Source organism: Calidris pugnax, unplaced genomic scaffold (assembly GCF_001431845.1).
Source record: "Calidris pugnax isolate Ruff unplaced genomic scaffold, ASM143184v1 scaffold103, whole genome shotgun sequence".
Classification (NCBI taxonomy): domain Eukaryota; kingdom Metazoa; phylum Chordata; class Aves; order Charadriiformes; family Scolopacidae; genus Calidris; species Calidris pugnax.
The window spans coordinates 20,781,723-20,803,902 of NW_015090990.1; the positions used below are offsets into that span (position 1 = coordinate 20,781,723).

At 35.4% G+C, this 22,180-nt stretch overlaps 1 protein-coding gene across 7 annotated transcripts in view; it reads right to left on the reverse strand.

The window, feature by feature from the left end:
• The window catches only part of GULP1 (GULP, engulfment adaptor PTB domain containing 1), a 156,208-nt gene that overhangs the window by 35,631 nt on the left and 98,397 nt on the right, over window positions 1-22,180 (reverse strand). For all 7 annotated transcript variants that reach the window (XM_014954597.1, XM_014954598.1, XM_014954591.1 and 4 more), the window contains one exon: window positions 8,677-8,748. In XM_014954597.1, the coding sequence (XP_014810083.1) occupies window positions 8,677-8,748 (72 nt within the window). The remainder of the gene's footprint in view (window positions 1-8,676; window positions 8,749-22,180) is intronic.

Here is a 22,180-nt window from a genome sequence, read left to right on the forward strand (position 1 = left end):
AGGTGAGAGTTGGGAGTTTAGGTTCTTGCTCTGTACCTATTCCTATGCCAATTAGTACTTGGGAAATCTTTCCATGAACTTGACTGCTTTATGCAGCATGACTCTCTCCATCTATTTTATTTCATTTTGTAAGCAGCCTGCAGGAAGCTCCATTCATGGCAAATTATTAACTAGTTTTACAAGCCATCCTAAAAGCCCATAATTAACCTGCTTTCCCTTCTTCCCAATTTTATTCCTCATTTTGAACACACTTATTGAAAACTTTAGCAACTAAATATAAATTTGTAATTAATCCTGATAACTTCATACAGTAACATGACATATCCAGTTTATTCCTGATTAATGTATCACATTAGCTGATAAGTATCACATGCTTCACAAGTTAGTTTTTTTAAAAAAGCACCAAAAAAACCCTGAAAAACCCCACCTAAACCACTCCATGCCATTCTCAAAACCAATTCTTAAATCTAAATACCCACTTTATACTTCAACAGCTAGGATTGCTCAATACTGGCTAAATATTTTATGAATGTTTGTACATGACTTACTAGTGAAAAACAGCTAGTTAAAAGTCAAGCAAATCTAACATCTACTTCTGCCTCTCTTCAGTATCATGTATATAGCTTTTGCAATACAGACATCCTTTTCCTGTCCTCCTATCTATCATCGACCCCCTTTCCCATGTCCAGAGTATGCTTTCAATACAGTTTAATGACTACCCCCATCCTTTAATTTTAATTAAGGGGGAGGTCATCTCATATGCATCTTCTTACTTAAAAAAATTAAGTAATTGTATAGAAAATAAAATTTTTAAAAACCTAATTACTGGTTTATAGGCACTTTGGCCAACAACATTTCTTGACTCTCTAAGACAATTCAAATCTGCTACAGGAAAAAAAAATAATCTTTTCTTTAATAAAAATCACTAATTAATCCCCCCCCATCTCACTCCAATTTTATATTATCAGTTTAACCTGTTTGATTCTTAAGATTCTGCTTTAAAAAAAAAACAGGAAGATGATAGGCCAAATCAGCACAGATATTTTTTCCAAAAAAGAATATAAAACTTAAATCATCTTTCAGATCATTTTCATACATTTACTTAATACCCCCAACCTGCTGCCTTTCCTTTCTGATCTGTGATTTGATTATGTCCTTTTATTGGATAAAACTTTGAGGACATATGTGGTCCTTTCTCATAATACAACAGGGCTCTGTGCTTGGCTCACTTTGCTACATGTTAAAATAGAGTGACCACAAAACCCACAGATCACCTGGCCAGTTTGACATTCTCAGTTTCCACTGTATTTTATAGTGCACAGAAGCATAGCTATGCAATAAATAATCCTGGGGCACACCTCAAATTGGAACAGTCTTGAGCTTGAGTGAACCCTGGCTTTTTTGAAATGTCTGTTTATAAACATGATGCAAGTATTTCTGTGTAGTAATGAAGAGGAGGCAGAAATAATATTTGACTTCACTGAGTGAAAGCCATAGTGTATGTTGAGAATGATCATGAAATGCTTGGTTTTCCAAGTGTAATCATCTCATCAGAGTCCCCAACAACAGCTACAACATGAAAACTTTTTAATATAAGTAGAACTTAATAACTTGCATGAGTTTTAGAACAGCTGGCCAAAGCTCGCTCCAAGTAGTCAAGAAGTTTTACAACACTGAGGAAGTTCCAGAAGATAGTTCTGTGCCAATACTAAAAAAAGGTTAAACAAAACGACCCTACCACATCTCCACTCTCAAAAGGCATAAATCAAGTTCAAGAACTAGAGAATTTAAGTGAAATGAATTAATGATGATCGATATGGATTCTACAAAAAAATGCAGCTTGTCAAAATAGACAAAAGCATTTGACTGAGTTTTGCATGCCATTACATTTAGGAAATGAAGCAATACAAAGAAAGTATTAGTTAAGTTAGTTACATTAGTCTCCAGATGCAGTTATAAACAGGAAATTGTCATTGGGAAGATATGTTTCTAATGTATTCCAGCAGGGTTTATTTCTTAAGCATGACATTATTGAACAATGACCAGGAGGAAAATAATTACTGATAAAATCTGCAGGCAGAAAAAATACAAGGAAAAAAACAGGGAGAAAAGCAACTAATGATCTGAACTTGAAAATCATTATAGAGGAAGGTTTCAGATCATGAAGGTTGATGGAGGGGCAAATAACACAGAGAATACCTCACTGACCAGAACACCAAAGATTGCCTGTATGCAAAAAAACCATCTCTGCTCCAATATCAACTTTGCAAATTATACATACGAGAACAAACTTACTTTTTCAGGTGACTACCCTGTGAAGATGGAATTAAGAAAGTCTTGATGACATGGTAGGCTTTCCAGTAACTGTGGATCTTTTCATGAAACTACAATTGGGAAGACTAATGCAATCCTTGTATTAGATCCTTAAGAAGCCAAGAATGGCTGCACTGCATCAGCTGCTTGTGAGAAACTACTCAAATGTTATGTTCTGAAGTTTTCAAATGCAGAAGGATGTTGAAAAAAAATGGAGGAAGATCACAGGATATTTGCAAAAGTTAGCAGAGGATTGGAAACCCACTTTGTAAGAAACTCAATCAAATCAAAAACAAGCTAATGGTGAAAGAAAAACCAGAAAAGAATCTCCAACACAGACATCTAGAGAGACAAACAGCTTTTTAATCAAAGGTTCACTGGGATACGATGACTGAGAAGTATGTGTAGATAAATTAAGAAAATCTGGTGCAGTTACTGTCTTAATGCTCTTCCTGACCGCTCCCTGTCCTGTGTAGTAACACATAGCATACAGATATGATCCATAATTTCTTTCGTACCTGATCTTCTCCAGAATGCCAAGTTCAGCCACCTGCCAAACTTGTGGAGGGTTTGAACAGCAGATCCTAACACCCAGTCAGGTATCAGCCAATTTGCTTTTTTTCTTCTATTTTTTATACTTACTCATTTTACCTAAGAGGACCCTTTGGAACCTCTGGATAGAGGAGATTTACAAATATTATATTATCCTATCAGCACACATTTGTAACAAAGTAGTATTTGTAGCTCCCACAGTAACAAGATTATTTAAGAGGGTAAAAATCTGTAGCCTCCCATTGGCATCAAAATGGACAATGATATAAAATTATAATGAATCACAACGTGGCTTGGGAAGAGATATGATGGGCCAAATTCTTAAGCTGTTAGTTTATACATATATTGCTCTCAGGAAAGACACCCAGATTTGGCCCAATAATAATATGAGAGGCTCAGCAGGATGAGCTAGCTTTTATTTAATGGTTTTGGAATTAACATCGTATTTTTCTTGAATCTTTTAGGGAAAGGAACAGAGACAGATAGAGCCATTTTCTATGGTTTAATTTAGCTTTAAAAAGAAAAAACTTCCATATATCTTTTCTTTTATTACAGTAACAGGGAAAATTGCATACTTTGAGACTCAGAAAAATTACATTTAAAATGTTTATGTATCAAGTCTTAGCAAACCACTATCAGAGGATTAATCAGCAAAAAAAACATGAGGAAAAAAAATCATGTTTTAAAACGGCCAGGAGCTTTAGTTAGAAAGAAATAATGGTTAAAAAAAATTCTATCAAAAAATCAATTTAAGCTATGCAAATCAAAGTTATGTGCTTTTATTTAATATTTACACCTCACTGCACCATTCAAGAGTTTATTAAAAAACCTCGAAACATCAGAGGTAGACATTTCTGTGATTTGGGTGCTAATTTTCAGCCCAGGGAATAGGAGGTCAGCTACTTCATCTTCACAGTCCGGTGAGACATCAGACATTGCACTTCACGAGGACACCTTAAAAGATGTCTCTTTGATGGCAATGTAGATGTCTATGCTGAGACACAGCTTTATACCTGGCTTTGAGACGATGCTTTTTCTCCTTTTTTCATGACATCATTCATTACAAAGAAAGATGCCGGAAAAACAAAACAGGCCCTATTTCTTTTGCAGTGACTACAAATCATCTTTTTGGTCATATTATGGTCCAAATTCTCATGCACATTTTAAGTGAGTATTATGACCTCTGAAAAATAGCTGTCAAGAGGAGGAAAAGGATGAAAAGGCCACAGATATGTGACCCTGAATCTCTTGATACCAGATGGCTAAGGAAAAAGCTGTCTCAGAAATCAATTTCTATGGAATATGTTGTATTTTCCAAACACACTCTGGACTGAGAGAAAGGCTATAGATCCGTTAACCACAGTGTAGGAGACAATGCAGTAGTCTTTTTTTCCATCTCTCACTCCCTAAAGTTGGGGTTTTTTTTATTCGACTCTGAGGAGGTGAGGTGGTGTTGGGTCCTTTTTTTTTTTTTGTCATGAGTGGGTTTTTTGTTTCATTTTTTTGGTGGTAAGAGGTTTGGGGGCAGGGTTGTTTGGGATTTTTTGTGGTGTTTTTTTTGGTTGGTTTTTGCTTGGTTTTTTTTTTTTTGGTGGTTTTTGGTTGCTTTTTTGGTTAGCTTTTGAGAGAGAGTGTAAAACAAGTATTGTCTTCTTCACCTCTTCTCATCTGATCTGCTTTGGTCTTCAAGCTGTCTTTGGCTGGTCCCAAAATATACATTCTGCTTTCTCCAGTACTTTAAAGAGAACAGTCATGGCTGTAAGGCTTGTCTTGAAACCTCTTTATCCCAATATTAATAAACTTTCTGTACTCCACCCTCCTCTGTCTTTTTCAACAACAAATGAAACTCAGCTTATAACACGAAAGGGAGCTCAACACAATATCCACTGATGGTCAATCTAGGGCAGCAGCAGGATACCATCACAGCATTTGTAGAGGCGTGTGAAAGAGCACTCTTCACTTTGTGTATCCTTACAGGTCAAGGAGCTGATGAAGATTATTTTGAGTGGCTTAAAAGTGATTAATTATATTTACAATATCTGGTCATCTCCACTTACAGAAGGAAAGAGGAGGAGAAAAGGAAATTGAGTTGGAAGTTGGGTAAGAGAACAGCTTTAAGCGTGGCCCTCACAAAAAACCATCCCTTTGAAGACTGCAAAAAGAACAGACCAAAACTCAAGTGTTTACATCAGTTTTCTCCCTAACTCCCCTCCGCACCATTTTCTTACTAGCAGCCTGAATATGCGGCCCTTTCCATCTGTTATGCTGATCTTTCAAGCTGTTCTCACCACTGGCAATGCTTCAAGCACTTTTTGAGAAGGACCAAATTCATTCCTACAGTCTGATTTAGAAGTTATAGCCTTTGTTAATCAAGGAAAGTAATCATTTCACTTTATAAAATAAAGTGCGATTTACGAACACTTACACATTTTATAGTGTAGGTGTGTTTCGACACATCTTGGTACCACTTTCCTTGGTTTTTATTTCATTCTAGAAATTAGTTTGACCATGAAACTGTTTGTAATAAATTATGAGAACAGTTCACCTAATCTTAGAAATAAAAATACACGTTTTAAAATATTAGTGTCCAACTTTCTTCTTTCTCTTGTAGCATGGCTCCAAGAAATTTGAAAACACAAGGGGTAATCCCAACTAGATAAAACCACTGGACAACCCTCTAGAAAAATTAAATATAGATGCTTCAAAAACCTGTATATTCAAATTAAAACTGTGCAAACAGCAAAAATTTTAAGTGTTTAGAAAATACAGTAGTAGTATTCAGGATAAAAAAAGTACAATGAAGCATCAAAAAAATTTCCTCCAAGTTATTATATTTTACTGTAGAGCATCAGCTCCACCTGCTGGTAAAAGTAAGTTCAGGGAATGGCGTGCTACAGTTTTGCACAAACCTGCTTGATAAGCAAAGAGTCTTTGTGATGTATGAGTTAAGATCTTTTGATTTAAAGAAATAAAAAGTTGTGTATCAAATATCTATTCTGATACAGTTTGATGACATGATGGCTTAAGAAAAATAGTTTACAGTAACAATATTTCAAAAGGTTATTGGTGCGATATACGTTGGAAAAATGGCTCCAAATATTAAGAGTCAGCTGTTTTTCTGCTAGCTATTAATTTTCATGAAAAACAAATTATGATTAACATTGTGACTAAAACCAAATCCATATAATAATAACAAATATCTAAATATAGGATTATAAGCTACACATCTTAAAAACTCTCCTACTCCAAAAACCACTACAAGTTTACTTTCAAAATAAGAGATTAGTTTTCAAAATGTTTTAACTGTTTTAAAAATTTTAATTAACATTTTCTAAATCCAAGTGAGTGGTGTGTGATTAATAATAAAATCCAGCAGCTCTAGGCTTCTCTTCAAAGAATTCAGATGCACAACATAAATCAATGTTGAAATGAGTATTCAATTAATTGAGGATTGTTTCAAACAGAAAACCTCTTCATTGCTCTCTGAATTCTGTTCCAAGGTTTTTCAAGCCTTTCCAAAGGTTGTCTTTAATTACCTCGTGAGTTTTCTAATAAACTTGTGTTTATATAAGTTTCCATGCAATATCTAAGCTCCAAACTTCCAAGCTTGAAAAAACAGTGTAATTCTGGCAGCAATGATTCAGACACATATCTCCAAGCCAGTTTATTTAGGGAACGTATGTACAAAGTTAGAACAGATACCTACATACTCCAACAAGTACATAAAAAAAATTACTACTTTTAAATTTTAGTGCTAGGCTGACAAATGAAAATAGTTCTGGTTCTTCCTACACTTCAGAGAACAGTTATTTGAAATCCTTTTTGGACCCACTTTCAGAGTAAACTATTTCAAAGTACCAAATCACACAGTCCAACCCACCCAAACCCTCCAGTGATCAGTGAGGGCCCAGGTTAACCTGGAGTTCGACCAGTGAGATGGAGACACTTAGCAGTTGCTTTGCTTAGGGGGAGTCTGATAAAACATCAGTAAAACAGAATCAAAACTTCTCCACAGCAGGATATTATCTTGACAGATTTCTGCAAAGAATTAACTTTTCTCAGGGTAATGGAATTTTATAAAGAGAAAACATCTAACATAACAGGCTTCACTCCAGTATCAGCTGTAAATTGTACGAGGTGCACACAAAACCATACATTTTGTTTCCATTGATAGCATGCTACAATGGTTTAAAAACAATCATACTTACATTAGCCTAAACCACTTGAAAACAACTAGACAACAATGCCTCTGATGAACTGCAGCAGAGTAAATCTTTTTTGGCATAAAACATACTAAGAACTGACTAAATGAATCTTTAAAGGCAGCTATACTATTTCGGTAGAGTGAATATAATGGCAAAGAACTCCTGTTTTCAATACCTTAACACAATTACTAATCAATCTTGTAAAGCTGGGTTTTTCAAGGGAAACCTTAGTCCTAAAAGCTGAGCTACAAAGTAGTGTTTCATGCCTTCTTTTTTCCTTTTTTATGATAGAAATAACACAGAATAAAATTTTTCAATATTGACTTCCAAAATTTTATGTCCATTTCCAAGAAACTTATTTTTAAGTGAATAATGTAAACACTACAGAAAGTTATGGAAAGTACAACAATAGGCAGAACAATCGTTACATCTAAATAAACTAATGCTACAATAGCTCTAAGCAGCTAAGCAGGAAGCAGTGCAATTCCACAGCAGTGAGTTAGGAGACAAATCAAATCAGCATTCCCTACCACAACTCATAGCATTTGAAGAGCTTTATGCATATTATCTGTCACTCAAACAGTCAAGCCAAAGCCATGCCATCAGTAACCCTCAACATCTCATTTCACTAGGATACTTTCTAATTGTCTACCGAGTCCCTCAGTGCCCAAGGACATATAACCAAGAAGAATTTGTAAACATCTGATTTTCTCGGGGGTTTGTGCACACAGACCTTTTCAAACGAGATATGAAGACCTGGAGGACAAGGCAGTAATGCCCCTTGTCATGAACAGGCTGGGTTTGTAAACGCTATTTTCTCACTACAGCTCCATTTCCAGATACATCACCAATTATCACAGCTGGAGGCTGGAAGACATTCACACTAGTGTCACAAACCTTCACCTCCAGTCCCACAGTCAGTTTATGTGGATCAGACACATTAGCTTTAGATGGAGAGCAGTCAGGGACAGCCAATACCCACAGAGCTATCACAGCCCACTTACAGCATTGTTTGACATTCTTACTCCTGTTCTCTGGCACCAACAGTTTCCCTTAACTGAGTGGGTATTCCATGTCTTGCAACAAGAGGCAACTCACCTAACTGGGGCTCATAGCAAGCAACACACAGCCCAGAGAAACACAGGACTGGCATTACTGAAGCATTACTGGCATTACTAGTTTTTTGGTCAAGGAAGAGTTTGTGTTCTTAAATTCTCTGGTAACACGTTTGGTGTGCCATAATTAGAGGCATTCAATAGCTATAAAGTGACGATGGCAGCTAAAACAAATTGTTGCTACTTAAGTTTGTACCAATGAAGCCCTAAAGTTTCCAAAGAACAAGCATTACACATTAAGGTATATAAGGTACATAAACTTTATACTATAAATATTTGTATCATCTAGGAGACAACTAAATATTTGCACAGCAGAACATCTGACACTAAGGACGTAATAGGGAGGGCCTACACACCAGTTAAGAGATTAGTAAAAGCAACTGCTAGTATATCCAGTGAATTTATTTATTTATTTATTTACGAAGTGTCCCATCTGTGAAAACAAGTTAGGAACACATTCTATTTTTATTTCATTAAAAATTCTTTCTTACCTTTAATTTTCTAACAGCATCTCTTACAACTTCTGTGCCTTTGGGCTGCTCCACTTCTGTACTGCCAAGAAACTGAAAAGATTGTAGTTTGTGAGAAATAAGGTATGCACTGAAAAGCCTAATTAACTCACGTAATCTTATTTTCCAATTATTTCCAAATAACATTTTGGAAAGATAATTGTTTCAATAGTTGATAAATAACAAATGTTCATGCAGCTATTTCTAATAAAGAGAATAACAAGAATTAAATACTAATTAGACAAATATGAGTTATCAAAAGCAGCTTTTAAAAACCATTGTATTTATCTCAGTCTTATACAAGTCTGTAAAATAGAGGTTAAGTACCTTTTTTCCATGAGGAAATTGTCATTTTGGTAATATAATTTCTTTTGGAAAATAATGAAAAAATGCAAAAAAAACCCCCTGAAATATGATACTTCCCAGGAATCACCAAGAGCCAATAGTTTGGATTATCTTACTAAAACTTTCATACAGTAATGCAAGATAAATTAAAAAGGCCTGATTTTGATCTCAGAGCTGCTTGGTACAGTAATTTCATAGATTTAAAGGAACTAGGCTCTAACTTACATAAAAACAAAGCCCACATTCAAAGGATTTCTACTAGAGATCATATTTTTACTGAGTAAGGTTTTAATGAAAACCAAACGTACAGCTGTTAATATATGAAGCACGATACTTCAACAGGACCTTACCATTTCTTTATTTTTACACTGAAATGCCTTTACAGTCTTCCATACAGTTTTGCTTGCTTTGTACTATACTGTTATGAAAGGTAGGATAATCCTGCCTGGATTGCATCTAAGTAATAATTTAATTAATTTTCAATTGCCTGATTTTCACATTGAGGTACAGCTGATTTAAGTCACACCATTTACCTGTATACACCAAAACGCTAGCAAGAAAGAACAAACCCCCTTTTTTCTCTAACATACACAATTTTCTGTATAAAATGACACACAGAGGTATGTATAATTTTTAACTCTCAGTAGTTTCAATAGGAACTTAAATTTGCCAAGCTACAGATGCTTTCAACATAGTAACTCTGGAGTTTCTAATTTTATTAAAACTTCAAACTTGTCTACTGTAGTCAATGTGCGCAAGCTGTACTCCTGCAAAGAAACTTTGCAGCTCTACCAATAATTAAGTCTCATTAGAAATCTGCTACTGACTCTGAAATATGATGTGCCATCTTGAACACAATAGTATGTAAATCAAAACACCAGGCACATCTGCTGTCAATATTTCCTACTATAACAATTGTCTAGACAGGAGATCAATGTTTTCTAATAACAATGCAGAAATCTCTATTATTGATTTGATGTCTTTCATGCAACATCTCCGATGACTTTAAACAGTGGGTATGTTCTTCCCTGGAAAAGTGACAGTTGAAGAAAATGCATACAGAGAAAGAAGAATGATTCTTGGACATTATTGATAAAACATATGACAGAAACAGAAAGGGTAAGGTGAGTGAATATATGTGAGCAAATGTATGCAAGTAAAAATAAATAAATAAAGGTAACCACAAGCTTAAATGGACAAGAAAGAAAGTAGATAAGGTCAGATGAGAATCTAAGAGGAACGTTCGTAATACCAGATATCTGTACTCCAGCATATTTATACACCATACACTTGGCACAGCACAAGAGGTAGAAGTGTAATTTCTGTAGTTTGTGAGCAGGCCAGGGTACGTTACATACCATACAGGACTCCTGCATAAACACAGGAAATAACAGCTGCAAGTGTGGATAAGGCTCGACGAACAGAAAACGCAGGTCACTGCTGCCCACAGTGAAGTGGAAGATGGCGGCATATAATTCATCCACACATACTTCCTAATATTTTTATAGTTTTGAAACTTGTAGCTCCAGAGGCATTACCTATGTAAGCAGCCTGGTATTTCTTGCTACACATTGAGGGCTGGACCTTGGGTGGAATCGTGTTGAGCACACTCCTAGGTGCACTGTCTTCCAGGTATCAGTGTTGACAGTAAGCATCACTACTGAAATTTTTATTATTTTCAGTAGTTTTGAACGGAATGTGGAATTAGAGCTTATGCTTAATAAAATACACAGTAAATACAGTAAAATGCATTTAATCCATAAATACAAAGGAGATTTGTAGTGTGTTAATATCCAGGATGATGAGACCATGCCATGGTTTGGAACGTTTGTATCCGATATATGTTTTTATCTCTTAACTGCAGCTCCTTTTTTTTTTTTTTTTTTTTTTATTCAGGTAAACTCATATTTTAGTCATAACTGCTTACACATTTCATGCCTGAGCTTAATAAGCTTTCTCATTTTATTTATTTATTTGTTTGTTGTAAGACAAGGATAAACAGAAAAACAGCAATTAAGAGCAATTATTCTGAATATTTGCTTTAATTAGACTGATCTATTTGGGGACAAAATACTGAAAGAATATCAAAATGAAGATGATTTCTTTTCTAATTACAACAAAAGAATGACTGTGCAATATAGGTTTAACGTATAGCTAATGTATTAAGTCCAAGCTGTTTATTGTTTGCTCTTGCATCTGCTCTGTACCTTTTCTGTGTGATCTGCCCTATCATTGTAGTTTGTTTAATATTAGGTACCCGTTACTATGGCATTAGTTGCACTAGTTAAGCTAAGCAAACACAGATACATTTCCAAAACTGAGACTTTAGATGACAAGCTCAATGTGACAAAGGCCTCTGTGTTTGTATAATCCCTAACACAGAATGGATGCACTGCCACCTCCGGGATTTCTAAAGTAAATAACTAACAACTAATTCACCATCCTCATGAAATGGGGAGACAGCCATTTCATCACGGTCTTTTTAGCAGATTTTTCTCACCAAATCTCACACAAACACAGAGAACAAATATTTTTTCTATCAGGAATTCAGAACAGCTGTGGCATGAATAGTATAAATATTAATTGTGGAAGAGTACAAAAAAATTTCAAAGCAAAATTGGTAAATAAGAAACTTCCCTTTTCAAGATCAGGCTGCTTCAGAAAGCAGTACTGATGCAGAATCTTAGATGGGAACTATAAAAGTCAGCGATTGCTTTGATCACTTCAGGTTCCCTCCTGCAGCTATGCCCCCTTTTGCAGACCCAGCTGATGAGAAACAACAACAACAACATGAAATATAACTGTTCATGAGAGCCAACCTAATACAACTCCTATATTTAATCGCAGAAGAGAAAAACAGAAAATAATGCAGCAGTTCCCCTCCAGATCATTCAGTGTTAATCCCATATGCAATTTAATAAATGCATTATATTCTTAAGTGTCCAGTAACACCACATACGTAATATGAATGATGTCTACACATGATTGTTACATATATTTACTGTTTGCATCTAGTAAAAAGGTTAGTCTTGGTGTACTTCATGCATAATAAGCCAATTCAAACAAAAATGCCCAGTAAGTTAGGAATGCCACTAGACTCATATTTTAAAATATTTATGTATTGTCTAGTACTAATGAGAAGTTCACCACAATTGGTTGGATAGTTTAAGAATTTTGAAGAGGATGACATTTAATTTTTTTGTGTAAGATAAAGCACGCTAAGGCAATGTTTCTTCCATATAAATAACTACACATTTTTTACTGCAGACCTTTTTTCAGGTCAACAGATCTTATCAGTCAAAACAGTTTATCTGTTCCTTTGAAGTATACTAAGGTTTGTTCTTCCCTCATTGATGTTTGCCATTAACAAAGTGAGCTGTTGAACAGCCATATACAAGACATACACCTCAGATCAAACTATTTATAATCTAATATTAGCAGACAACCAGATGTGCTCGCTCCACATGCAAAGATTTGTAAGATAGTGCAGCTGCAGAGAATTAACAGACACCATTTCATCTTATTAGAATCAACAGAAGTTTTATCATTGACAGTGACTGGGAGACTAATTCAGCCCCAAGATGGCCAGGAGGGCTGTTTTACACAACAAACTAGTAAACAGACCCTTTGTGGGGAATACCTCTTCCATCAGAATGTAGCTGAAATGAAAATTTTGCTGCGCATTTAACTTGAGCAAGACATGTTTTGGTCCCATTCCACAGTCAAATCATTAAAAATGTTTTCAAACTGCATTTTGGCTGGAGAAACTATTTTTTTTAATAGTTTTAATAATTTTAAAAGCAAGGTAAGTCTTTTCTACTTTTATTTTGCTGGCTCAATTTGAAGTCAAGTCAAACGTAGGGCAATTTCAGGCATTCAGAATCCTTTAGAGTACTGACAAGTCTACTGCAGTTACCACATACCCATTAGCTATTAGTAAGGTCAGGTGAATTGTTAAGGTTAACAGTTCACTTTCTTCCTTTCCATTAACAATACACTCCAGTAATTCTTCCCCCATCAGCTTACACATTTTGACCCCCAAATTTCTGCCTTTTTTTTTTTTTTTTCCCACGTGTGAAGTATATGCAGGTGCCTTTCTTCAAAACTTAGGGGGAATACAAGAAACCCTACTCAACCTTTGGAAAAGTAAGTTTTACTAGGGTCAAAATAATCCATAAACCTAAAACTTGACTAAGAAGCAGTTTTAGGTGCACTTTTGAATATTTAACGTAGACTTCCACTCTTCCAGTAGAGAGCAGTGTAGGATATTTTAATAGAAAAACAACATCTGTTTTCTTTTGTCATCACATTTCAATCTTTAAAAAAAAAATCAGTCTTTCACAGTGCAACATTTCTTTATTGCTCTGATATCCCTGCATATTAAAAGTTCGCCTTTATGCGGATTTAAATGCAATTTTATGAAAAAAATACTTACCAAACTCATAAAATAAAGAGATTAAAAAGCAATGCAAAATTACTGGGTACCTGCTGCCAAAATTTGACAAATTAGCTCCTTCTATAGCAGAAGCTGAAGGGATGTTGATTTACTGATGAAAGGAAGACAAATGTATCCACATTCTGATAACATTAGAGTGACAGTATATAATATAAAATGAGAATGAAAGAGAAGTAGGACCAGGTTTGAAGCTATGCAGGAAACAGCTTAACAAATGCCTAAGCTGTTAATCACTTCAGGGTTTTTTTTCAGCCTTGCATACATGAGTCTTCTCTGTCAATTAAGCAGCAGAAGTACAATATGGACTATAAAATACCTCTTTCTATTTTGGCTTCCTTCTCTTTCCCCACCCTACAAGTCCAGTTCCCTACCTGTAACAACTTGGTTCTCTACGTGTGTTTGCCAGAGCACATAAAAGTTTGGGTTTTTCCCTTTAAGGGAGCCCTTCTTTAGTGACACCTTAAAAACAACTGTCTCTCCCAGGCATGATCGCTGCTCAAATGAGAGCAGAAATCAAACTCACCACATGAGAGTATGAGAGAGAGAAGTGCCACAGACATCAGTGCATTCCCTGAATGTCTCCTGCTTGTCTGACATTAACACTCTGCACAAATGGTGACTCTGACACAGAAAAAAAATTCTACACATTTTTCTGAGGGAGCGTTCAAGTACTACATGGAAAAAAGAAAGGAATGCATTATTAAAAATATAAAGAAAAGAAGAAGGGTCTTCTACTGGAAATAAAATACTACCAGGTATTTAATGCATAAGTAGAAATAATCCAAATGCAGGTGAGAAAACACAGAGCTGAAAATATTTACAGTAATTAAGATATAAAGACAGAAAAAATCTATTTGATAAGCTATTGAAATGTTGGGTGGGGGGAAGAACATTAGAGAAAGGACCATAAAATAATTAGGTAGCTGTTAACAAAAGAATCTTTCAGATGTAATGATATAAAAACACACTGTGCTTAACTTTAAGCAAACTATTAGCAAGCTACACTGGTTTAATTTGTACTTTCCTCTATTCTCTAGGTGTGTAGTACCTAAGAACTCTTTGATATCGAATGTGTAAACAATCACCTCAGCCTTTAAGTTTGGCAGAATGCCTAAATAACAAAGAACATCATTTGATAACAAAAGCTTGAGATGCTTTTGAACAGCTGACAGACATAGACAATACAGACATCTCCTTTGAGCAGAATACTCCAAGGAATGCTATCTTGGATATGGTTCTTGCCAAGAACCTGACTGTCTGGAAGTAGGAACTTCTACAAATATTCTGGTAAAGAAGCCTGAGAAACTAAGGACGTATAGCCTGTCTTCCAACTCATGTTTAGATTTGTTGAGAAAAGACATTCCATAGCTACTCACAGGGAAGAAACTTCATACATGGTTAAAGTAAGCTAAATCTAGCTTGGTGTAATTTTAAAGGCAAAAGAATGAGAATAGTTACAACAGGTCATATTTTTGCTCAAGTGCCACTGCATTTCCATCCACAGCCAAATGGGAAAAACCCAAGGGTACAGAAAAAGGAAAATACAATAAGAGTATACACTTACATTAACATAACCAGTTTTTTTGTAAGCAGAACTTCAGGAGAATTTAGGACACATTTTACAAATAATCAAACTTAGACCTTCTCCAGAGAGACCAGCATATGCTAAGGTGGCTATCAACAAGGATATCTTTAAAATACAATCTTAAATCAGATTGCAACAAAGCTACCAAAGCTGTTTTCTGCTTAAAACCATCCAATCCTAAAGGTAAAATAATATTAGGAGATACAGCTAATACCTCCACAAGGAAGATAAAAGCAGACTAGAATACAGAAAGAAAGCAAAAAGGTAAAAAGCTTATCTTGTCAAGACTGTCACTGTAGCAAATACCAGTTGTACAAGAAAAACATTCAGTATTTCTTCAGTCCATCAATCTACACAGTACTTGAGAAGCACATCTCAAACCGTATCATGCCCTGAAGAGCTGCCAGGCTCAATCTGAAGATCATAATGGAGCTGGGGTGGTGATGGTGGGGTGTATGCTGTTCTCCCATAGTGTACACCATTATCTGCCACCTTACAGCTACCCAGATTTTAGCCACAAGCTGAGAATAAACACAGCTACATGCAAACCGACCACCACTTCAAACAACTGGATAAGAAAAAAGTGGTTCTTGGGCTCTGCTCTGCAGACTTGTTAGCTGGAGCTAACAGTTCACTTCTGGTCTACGTGAGCGGAAAAATGGAGGTAGCAGCAGGAGGGCAATATGAATATCCCTTAGGGAAACTCCAGCTTGGAGCAAAAAAACTGCAAGCTCAAGTGATTTTTAGAAAATTCATTAAAAGCTTTTAATGAATAGGAAAGGGGCTTAAAGAGGAAGTTTTTAACAGTGCACAAATGACAGTGATGCTAATATTAGTAGTATATCATACTGAAGGCCTGGGTTTTTTTAAGGCCAGGTGCACTTCACATAGCTGATATATAAACAAAAAAATCAGAGAAAGTATCAGAGGAAGATGGTAGTGATAACAAATTTATCACTGAAGAAAAATAATTTCTTATCCGATGTTCTCTGGTTGTGATTGGGACACACACATTTTGATAGCATTCCTTCTTCAGGTGTGCTGCACTATTCACCACCCTTCATGTGCAAGAATCCTGTGCTGAGAGATGGGTTAAAATGAAGGAGTAAATTAAAGAAAAACATGCTTCCAAACTTCATCCTCTGGGTTTCAATTTGGACACACTCAGTGTTTCCAGTTTTGGCATTTACACATGCAAACCTATTTTTTAATATTTTTTTTTTTTTGGCAGAAACATCTGCCAGCAACAGGAGATGTCTGTGGGTGAGTCAAAGGCATCATTAGGTTATTATAGCTCCTTTACTTCAATACAGAAACTGTTAACACACAGATTAATCTAACATCAAACAATGGCATCTACTATCTTTTGTTTCCCCACTGCTATTCATCAACTCTCCAGAGCCAGGCAGTGTATCATTGTTACTGCCTGGAAATTTTAGGATAACTAACAAGAGATAACTCATCAAATGAGCAAACTGTTGTCTAACATGATCTAGCTTGACCATATTCATGATCTGAGTTGCTCCTGACTTGCCTAGAAAATGACTGAGCCATCCAAGTAAAAAAGCTGAATAACATCCTTGCCAGCTCCTGCAAGCCTGTATCATTACTCTCATATTAGTTTAGATTTTATTTAGTCTGATCTCTTAAGTACTGGCAACTCTAAACTCACGGTTTAAACTTAAAGTTCAGTAACTCTTTACTTTTTTAACAGTTATCATTATTGAATCAACATTCAGTGAATGTGTTTATTCAAACAGATTATACTTCTGATAATGTGGGTGTACGGGGAAGGACACCTGTTTATTCACAAGAACCATTCTGTATCCAGACAGAGAAAGCGGAACTAATAATCAGACTTGACACTCCCTGTAGAAAGGTATATTCTAAACATGAAGCCTCCGATACTCATTCACTGAAGACATATCATACTGCTTGAATGCCTCAATCCAGAAGATTTGTATTCCTGACTGTATTGTTCCCAGTAAAAAAATATTTAACGTAAGGGATGAGAGTCCACCTAAAAATAATTCACAGTCACTATTTTGAACATCAACTTCTTAGCTTTAGAACTGCGTAATAACATAGTAGATGGATTTTTCAGCTTTACAAGTCCATAATTAGACAGTAGACTTAGTTCTGCACCACAGGAATTGGATTCAACTCAAGGATCATTTCTTTATGAAAACAGTAAAGTCCGACTAAGCCTTCAAATTTACTGAAATACTATTTTTCACCAAGTCCTAGGTATTTTCCAATATCTTAATTTAAGAAAACTGACATCTTGTTTGCATTTTTTTTCCATAAACCAGATGCCAATTTGGTAATTTAATTTATATTAACCATAAGACGACTTCAACAACTCCTATATTCCCCTCAAATGTACTGAAGTAGTACAAACAGCTCTACATCTACAGACTCTTTTGCAAAGATGTCAAGTGTACTATTGGAAACTTTAAAACAGAGACCACAGTTGCTTTAATTCCCACTTAATCTCCACAGATGCTAGCTAGTGACACTCGAAGTCTATGGGAAACTTCACTGTACTGCAGCATGGAAAAAACCAATGTTTTCATTGCTACTACTTGTATAAACCCACTAGCCTACCCAAATGGCGATTGCAGTTTTTGGCATTCCCATAAAGCTAAAGGACAGGCCTCTCTACCCCCTCAAAACACCCCATCTCGTACAGTGCTACAATAAAGGAACAGCAAGATCATGATCCCAAGCGCTGGCATTCTCATAACAACTTCTGTAAGAGCTACCACTGTAACACCCTGCATAAGATATGCAAAACCATTGTCCTAGTTTTTAGCTCTGTTTTGCCCTGCTGTATCAACCTACTGGTTTTCATAACGCCACTGTTCCTTTAACTGTAGCATGCACTGGTCTGCTCTGTATTAGCATTCTGCAGGCTATCTAGCTTTTTTCACAAATTGTAGCAAGTTAAAGCTTGAAACTCAGTGTTCTCAAGCTCCATCTGTCCTGCTGACTTTTTTTCCTGTTGCAAATATTCAGCCGAGCAAACAAAACGTCCCCAAGAACAATGAAAACTGAACCAGGACTACAAAAACCCTTACAAAGAAACAAGCTATGCTGTCAAGTATTTGATAACAAAACAAATCTTAGTTTCTCAAACTGACAAAACCATTCTGCTTTACCAATATGATGAAGCTTTCTGAAATCTGGAGAATTTTGATTAACTCAGAACCGGAGTGAGGCAGCTGAATTAAGGGTGCAACTCTGAGCCACACGAGTAAACAGGGCATGGTGTCATTTAGAAACTAGCTGTTCCTACAAAGAGGTATTTCCCAGGTGACTTCATTGTTAGGCATGAATCTGAAGCACAGGCTTCGGATTCTTTCTTTCATAACAACATGTACAAGAACAGCCAGGAGTTTCCATGCGCTGTTTCAGGGTGAGATTGTGCAATTCTGAGCATACAGCTTGCAATAACTTCTTCAGACTGAAGCTGGACACAAAGACACATTACAGACTTCCTCTGTTCAATGCAAATATAACTCTACAAGCTGTGAACGAAATTGTGATGGATTTATATATATATAGTATTTATATTAATAAAGACAAATGGAAAAGTATTGAAGCGCCTCTTTTGTACTGGAAAATACTAACTATATCTTATAAAGGCAGAGATAAAATTCCACAGACATTGTCCATTTTGTGAATAAAGTTTATTTTGCTCTAAACTAATTTCTACCTCCTTTGTCCTTGACTAACATGATAATTCTGAACTTGTAGTATCACACTCTTTTGCCATGGCAACATGCAGTGACATTATAAACACAGAAACAGGAATGCCCTCTGGGACCAAAAACAGAAGTCACAGTTAGGAAGAAAATTCTCATTCAAACACCAATAGCCTTAGTAATAAGAACAAATAACTATTGTCCATTACACCCAGTTTATAAAAGCCCTTTTCCAATTTAATGTGAAATATGAAATTGTCTAATTTAAGGACACTGCATCTCTTCTGAATCAGGACTTAATACTGTGAGCCTTACTGCACCATAGATTAGAATAAATTACTCTTGGTTTAATTTTTGAATCATAGAAACACTTGGCTGTCAGGCAGCACACCAGAAAATGGTTATTCTGGAGAACAAGTCATGAATGTACAGAGCTAGTGCTTTAGCTTTAGTAGCCTGGAAATTTAATAGCAGTTTTGGTAATTTTTTCATGTAATATAAACAATCTGAACATTTTCTTTTAAAATACCATTACTACAGAAGTTCATCAGCTCTTTAAATTCTAGTATTATAGCTACTCTAGCACGTACCAAATAATTTATACATAAGTTCTACGAGGGAGATAAAAGACACCACAGGACGGATAAATGTACTATGTATTAAAGGATAGGAACACGAAGTGTGAACTAGCTTTGTTGTTGTTGCTCGTTTTGCCTTGTGTTTTTTTTTTGTTTGTTTTTTTAATTCCTAAACTGTAGAGTTCCTATATTGAGCATTACTACATTTGTAAAAAAAGAATGAGCCTAACATTTTCTTAGTAAAGCATCTTCAGTTGGGAAAAATGCTGAACCAATATGTTAAGTGCAATCCACAATCACCTGGAAAATCTACAAGAATGTGCTAAAATAAATGCTACATTCATATAAATTAATAGCAGTGTTTTGATATAAGTGTCCAAGAGATTGACTGTGATTTTAAACAAAAAATACCATTTTTTTCTTTGCTCCTAAAAACTATTTCGTATGCTCCATCTACTACTTGAAATGTGTTGTTAATTATACACAAATGACACCTATGGAATTCTTCTTGAATTACTGTATACACAGAATACCCTCAGAAATTTTCAGAGTATTTCACTGGGATAGCCAAGTGAAAATCAGATTACCTGTCTATTTGTGAAAATTAAAGAGAGAGAAGCTCCATGCAGCAGAAAGGAAGAACACAGAGGACAAAGCAGAGTAGTAACTGTGCCCCCAAAAATTGCATCAGGTTCGAAGTTCTGAGAAAATATCTTTAAATAAAGTGGGTATCTTGTGGGAAAAGAAAAAGGACAGGGAAACCAGCACTGGTTCTGGGTGCTTTGATTATTTTAACTGAAAAGGGGTAATAGCATAAAGAAAGCATGCCTAGGAGGCAAGCTGAAAAACCAAATAAAGGATATAGGCTGGAGTGTACCAGAACATATGGAAGATTAAGACTAAATAGTCAAATTTAATGTCTCACTTAATGTCTAACTAATGTCTCACAAACACAGCAGTGGGATAGCATTTTCATCTACTACAGGTTTGTGACCACAGTACAAGATAATCTGAGAAAGAATCTTCAGGAATCACATTTAAGATTTTTATGGGATAGGGCAAACATATTGGAAATCTTTCTTTCAAAGACTGGGAACATACCCTTAACATACCCCTACCTTATTATCTGTGAATGTTCTGCCTGCAAAAAGTCGAATCCTACTCTGAATCCCTCTTCTTCAATTACACCACAGATTCTGGAAGCAAGTACTGCATAGGCGATAAGCCTTAACAAGAAAAGCACTTATATTGGTTTAGTGGTACTGAGTCTTTCACTTTTCCTACATGTAACTGGAGGTGTCTTATCTGTGATGGTTACTGTTTTATGAACCTGTTTATATTATCTCTTGTTAATCTGTTTTTTAGAAGAAACTGTCTTTTCTTTGCATAATCCCACATGAAAGACAGCTGTAAAACACACGTGATCAGTGTTAACTCAACACTTGGCCTTCAGGTACTTCAAGAATATCAGTAACAGAGTTTTTCCAAAAGATAGCTAGGATGAGACTAATTTATTGTAAAATAATACTTGAAATACTTGAAACAGAAAGAACTGCCTCTTTAAGCTACCATTCTGTAGACATTTAAAATGGATTTGCAGAGCACTACCTAAACATAGAAAATATTTTCCCTCTTAACAATACAAATTAGGGAACTGGATTTTTTATTAGAAAGATTGTTTTAACAAACTGCAAAAATGTTCAATAGTGACTACTTCAACCTGTCATCAGACACAAGATGAAACCACTATTATCATGACCTTAAGATCCATCAGCAGATGAGATGGATCTCAGATGAACTGTTCTAAGAGAACATAACTGAATTGGAAAGTAATTTATAAATTATTTTACAATGGCAATTAATCCAACACTAATGTTGGCTGCTGGTTCTTAGTTCATAAAAAATATAATTTTCAATAAAATATCTATATAATTAATCTAGTCTAGATCATTATAGTGATACTCGCATAGTTAGGTGAACATAATATAAGAAAAGTGTATTTTAAGATCCTTCATATAAGGGTTTAGAGTCTTCTCTAAATAGCAACAATCATTTTTACTGAGACAGCAGGTATTGAGAACACATTTAGTCTTAAGGTCAAGGCACTGAACTAGAATTCAAAATTTGGGATCTGATTTGAGAATAGAAATTTGGGGCAGATTTGCAGAAAACCTCCAGTATTATCTCAGTTCCCTATCTTTAAACTGAGGATAATAATTTACCCATTTCTTGTCTGCATTATCATTTAATTATTCCAACTGAGAAGAAAACTCATGAGAGTCAAGTCCAAGGTCTTCTGTTGCTTACTTACTCTGAACTTTGATTTGCACCAGGGTGGCACCTAGAGCCTTCATCTCATTATTCTGGAGGCTGTACAAACATCAAAAAGATATCCCTTAGCTTCAAAGAATTTATAATCTAATGAACTATGATAAATTACACTAGCCTCTCAGAAATAGATAGCACAATCTCAGTACTTCTGAGTGCTACTGATAAAAATCAATATAAAACATCGAACCCCATTTTTCTTATAAACATCATTCTAATAGCAAACACTAATAGAAGTAAAAAATCTACAACTAGTAAAAACGAACAGAGTGCTCTCCAATTTTGAAAATAAAAAAAAATGTGAAGAGATCCAACTTTTCCACTTCCCTCTCTTCTGGTTACCCAGGAAGATGGCAAGACCCTGAAATACATCACTGAAGGAGTAAGGAGGCTTCACTTGACCACATACCAAAGCAAGATCACTTGTACTGTCATTTAGACATTTATTAAGAAAAAAAAAAAAAAAAAAAAAAAAAAAAAAAAAAAA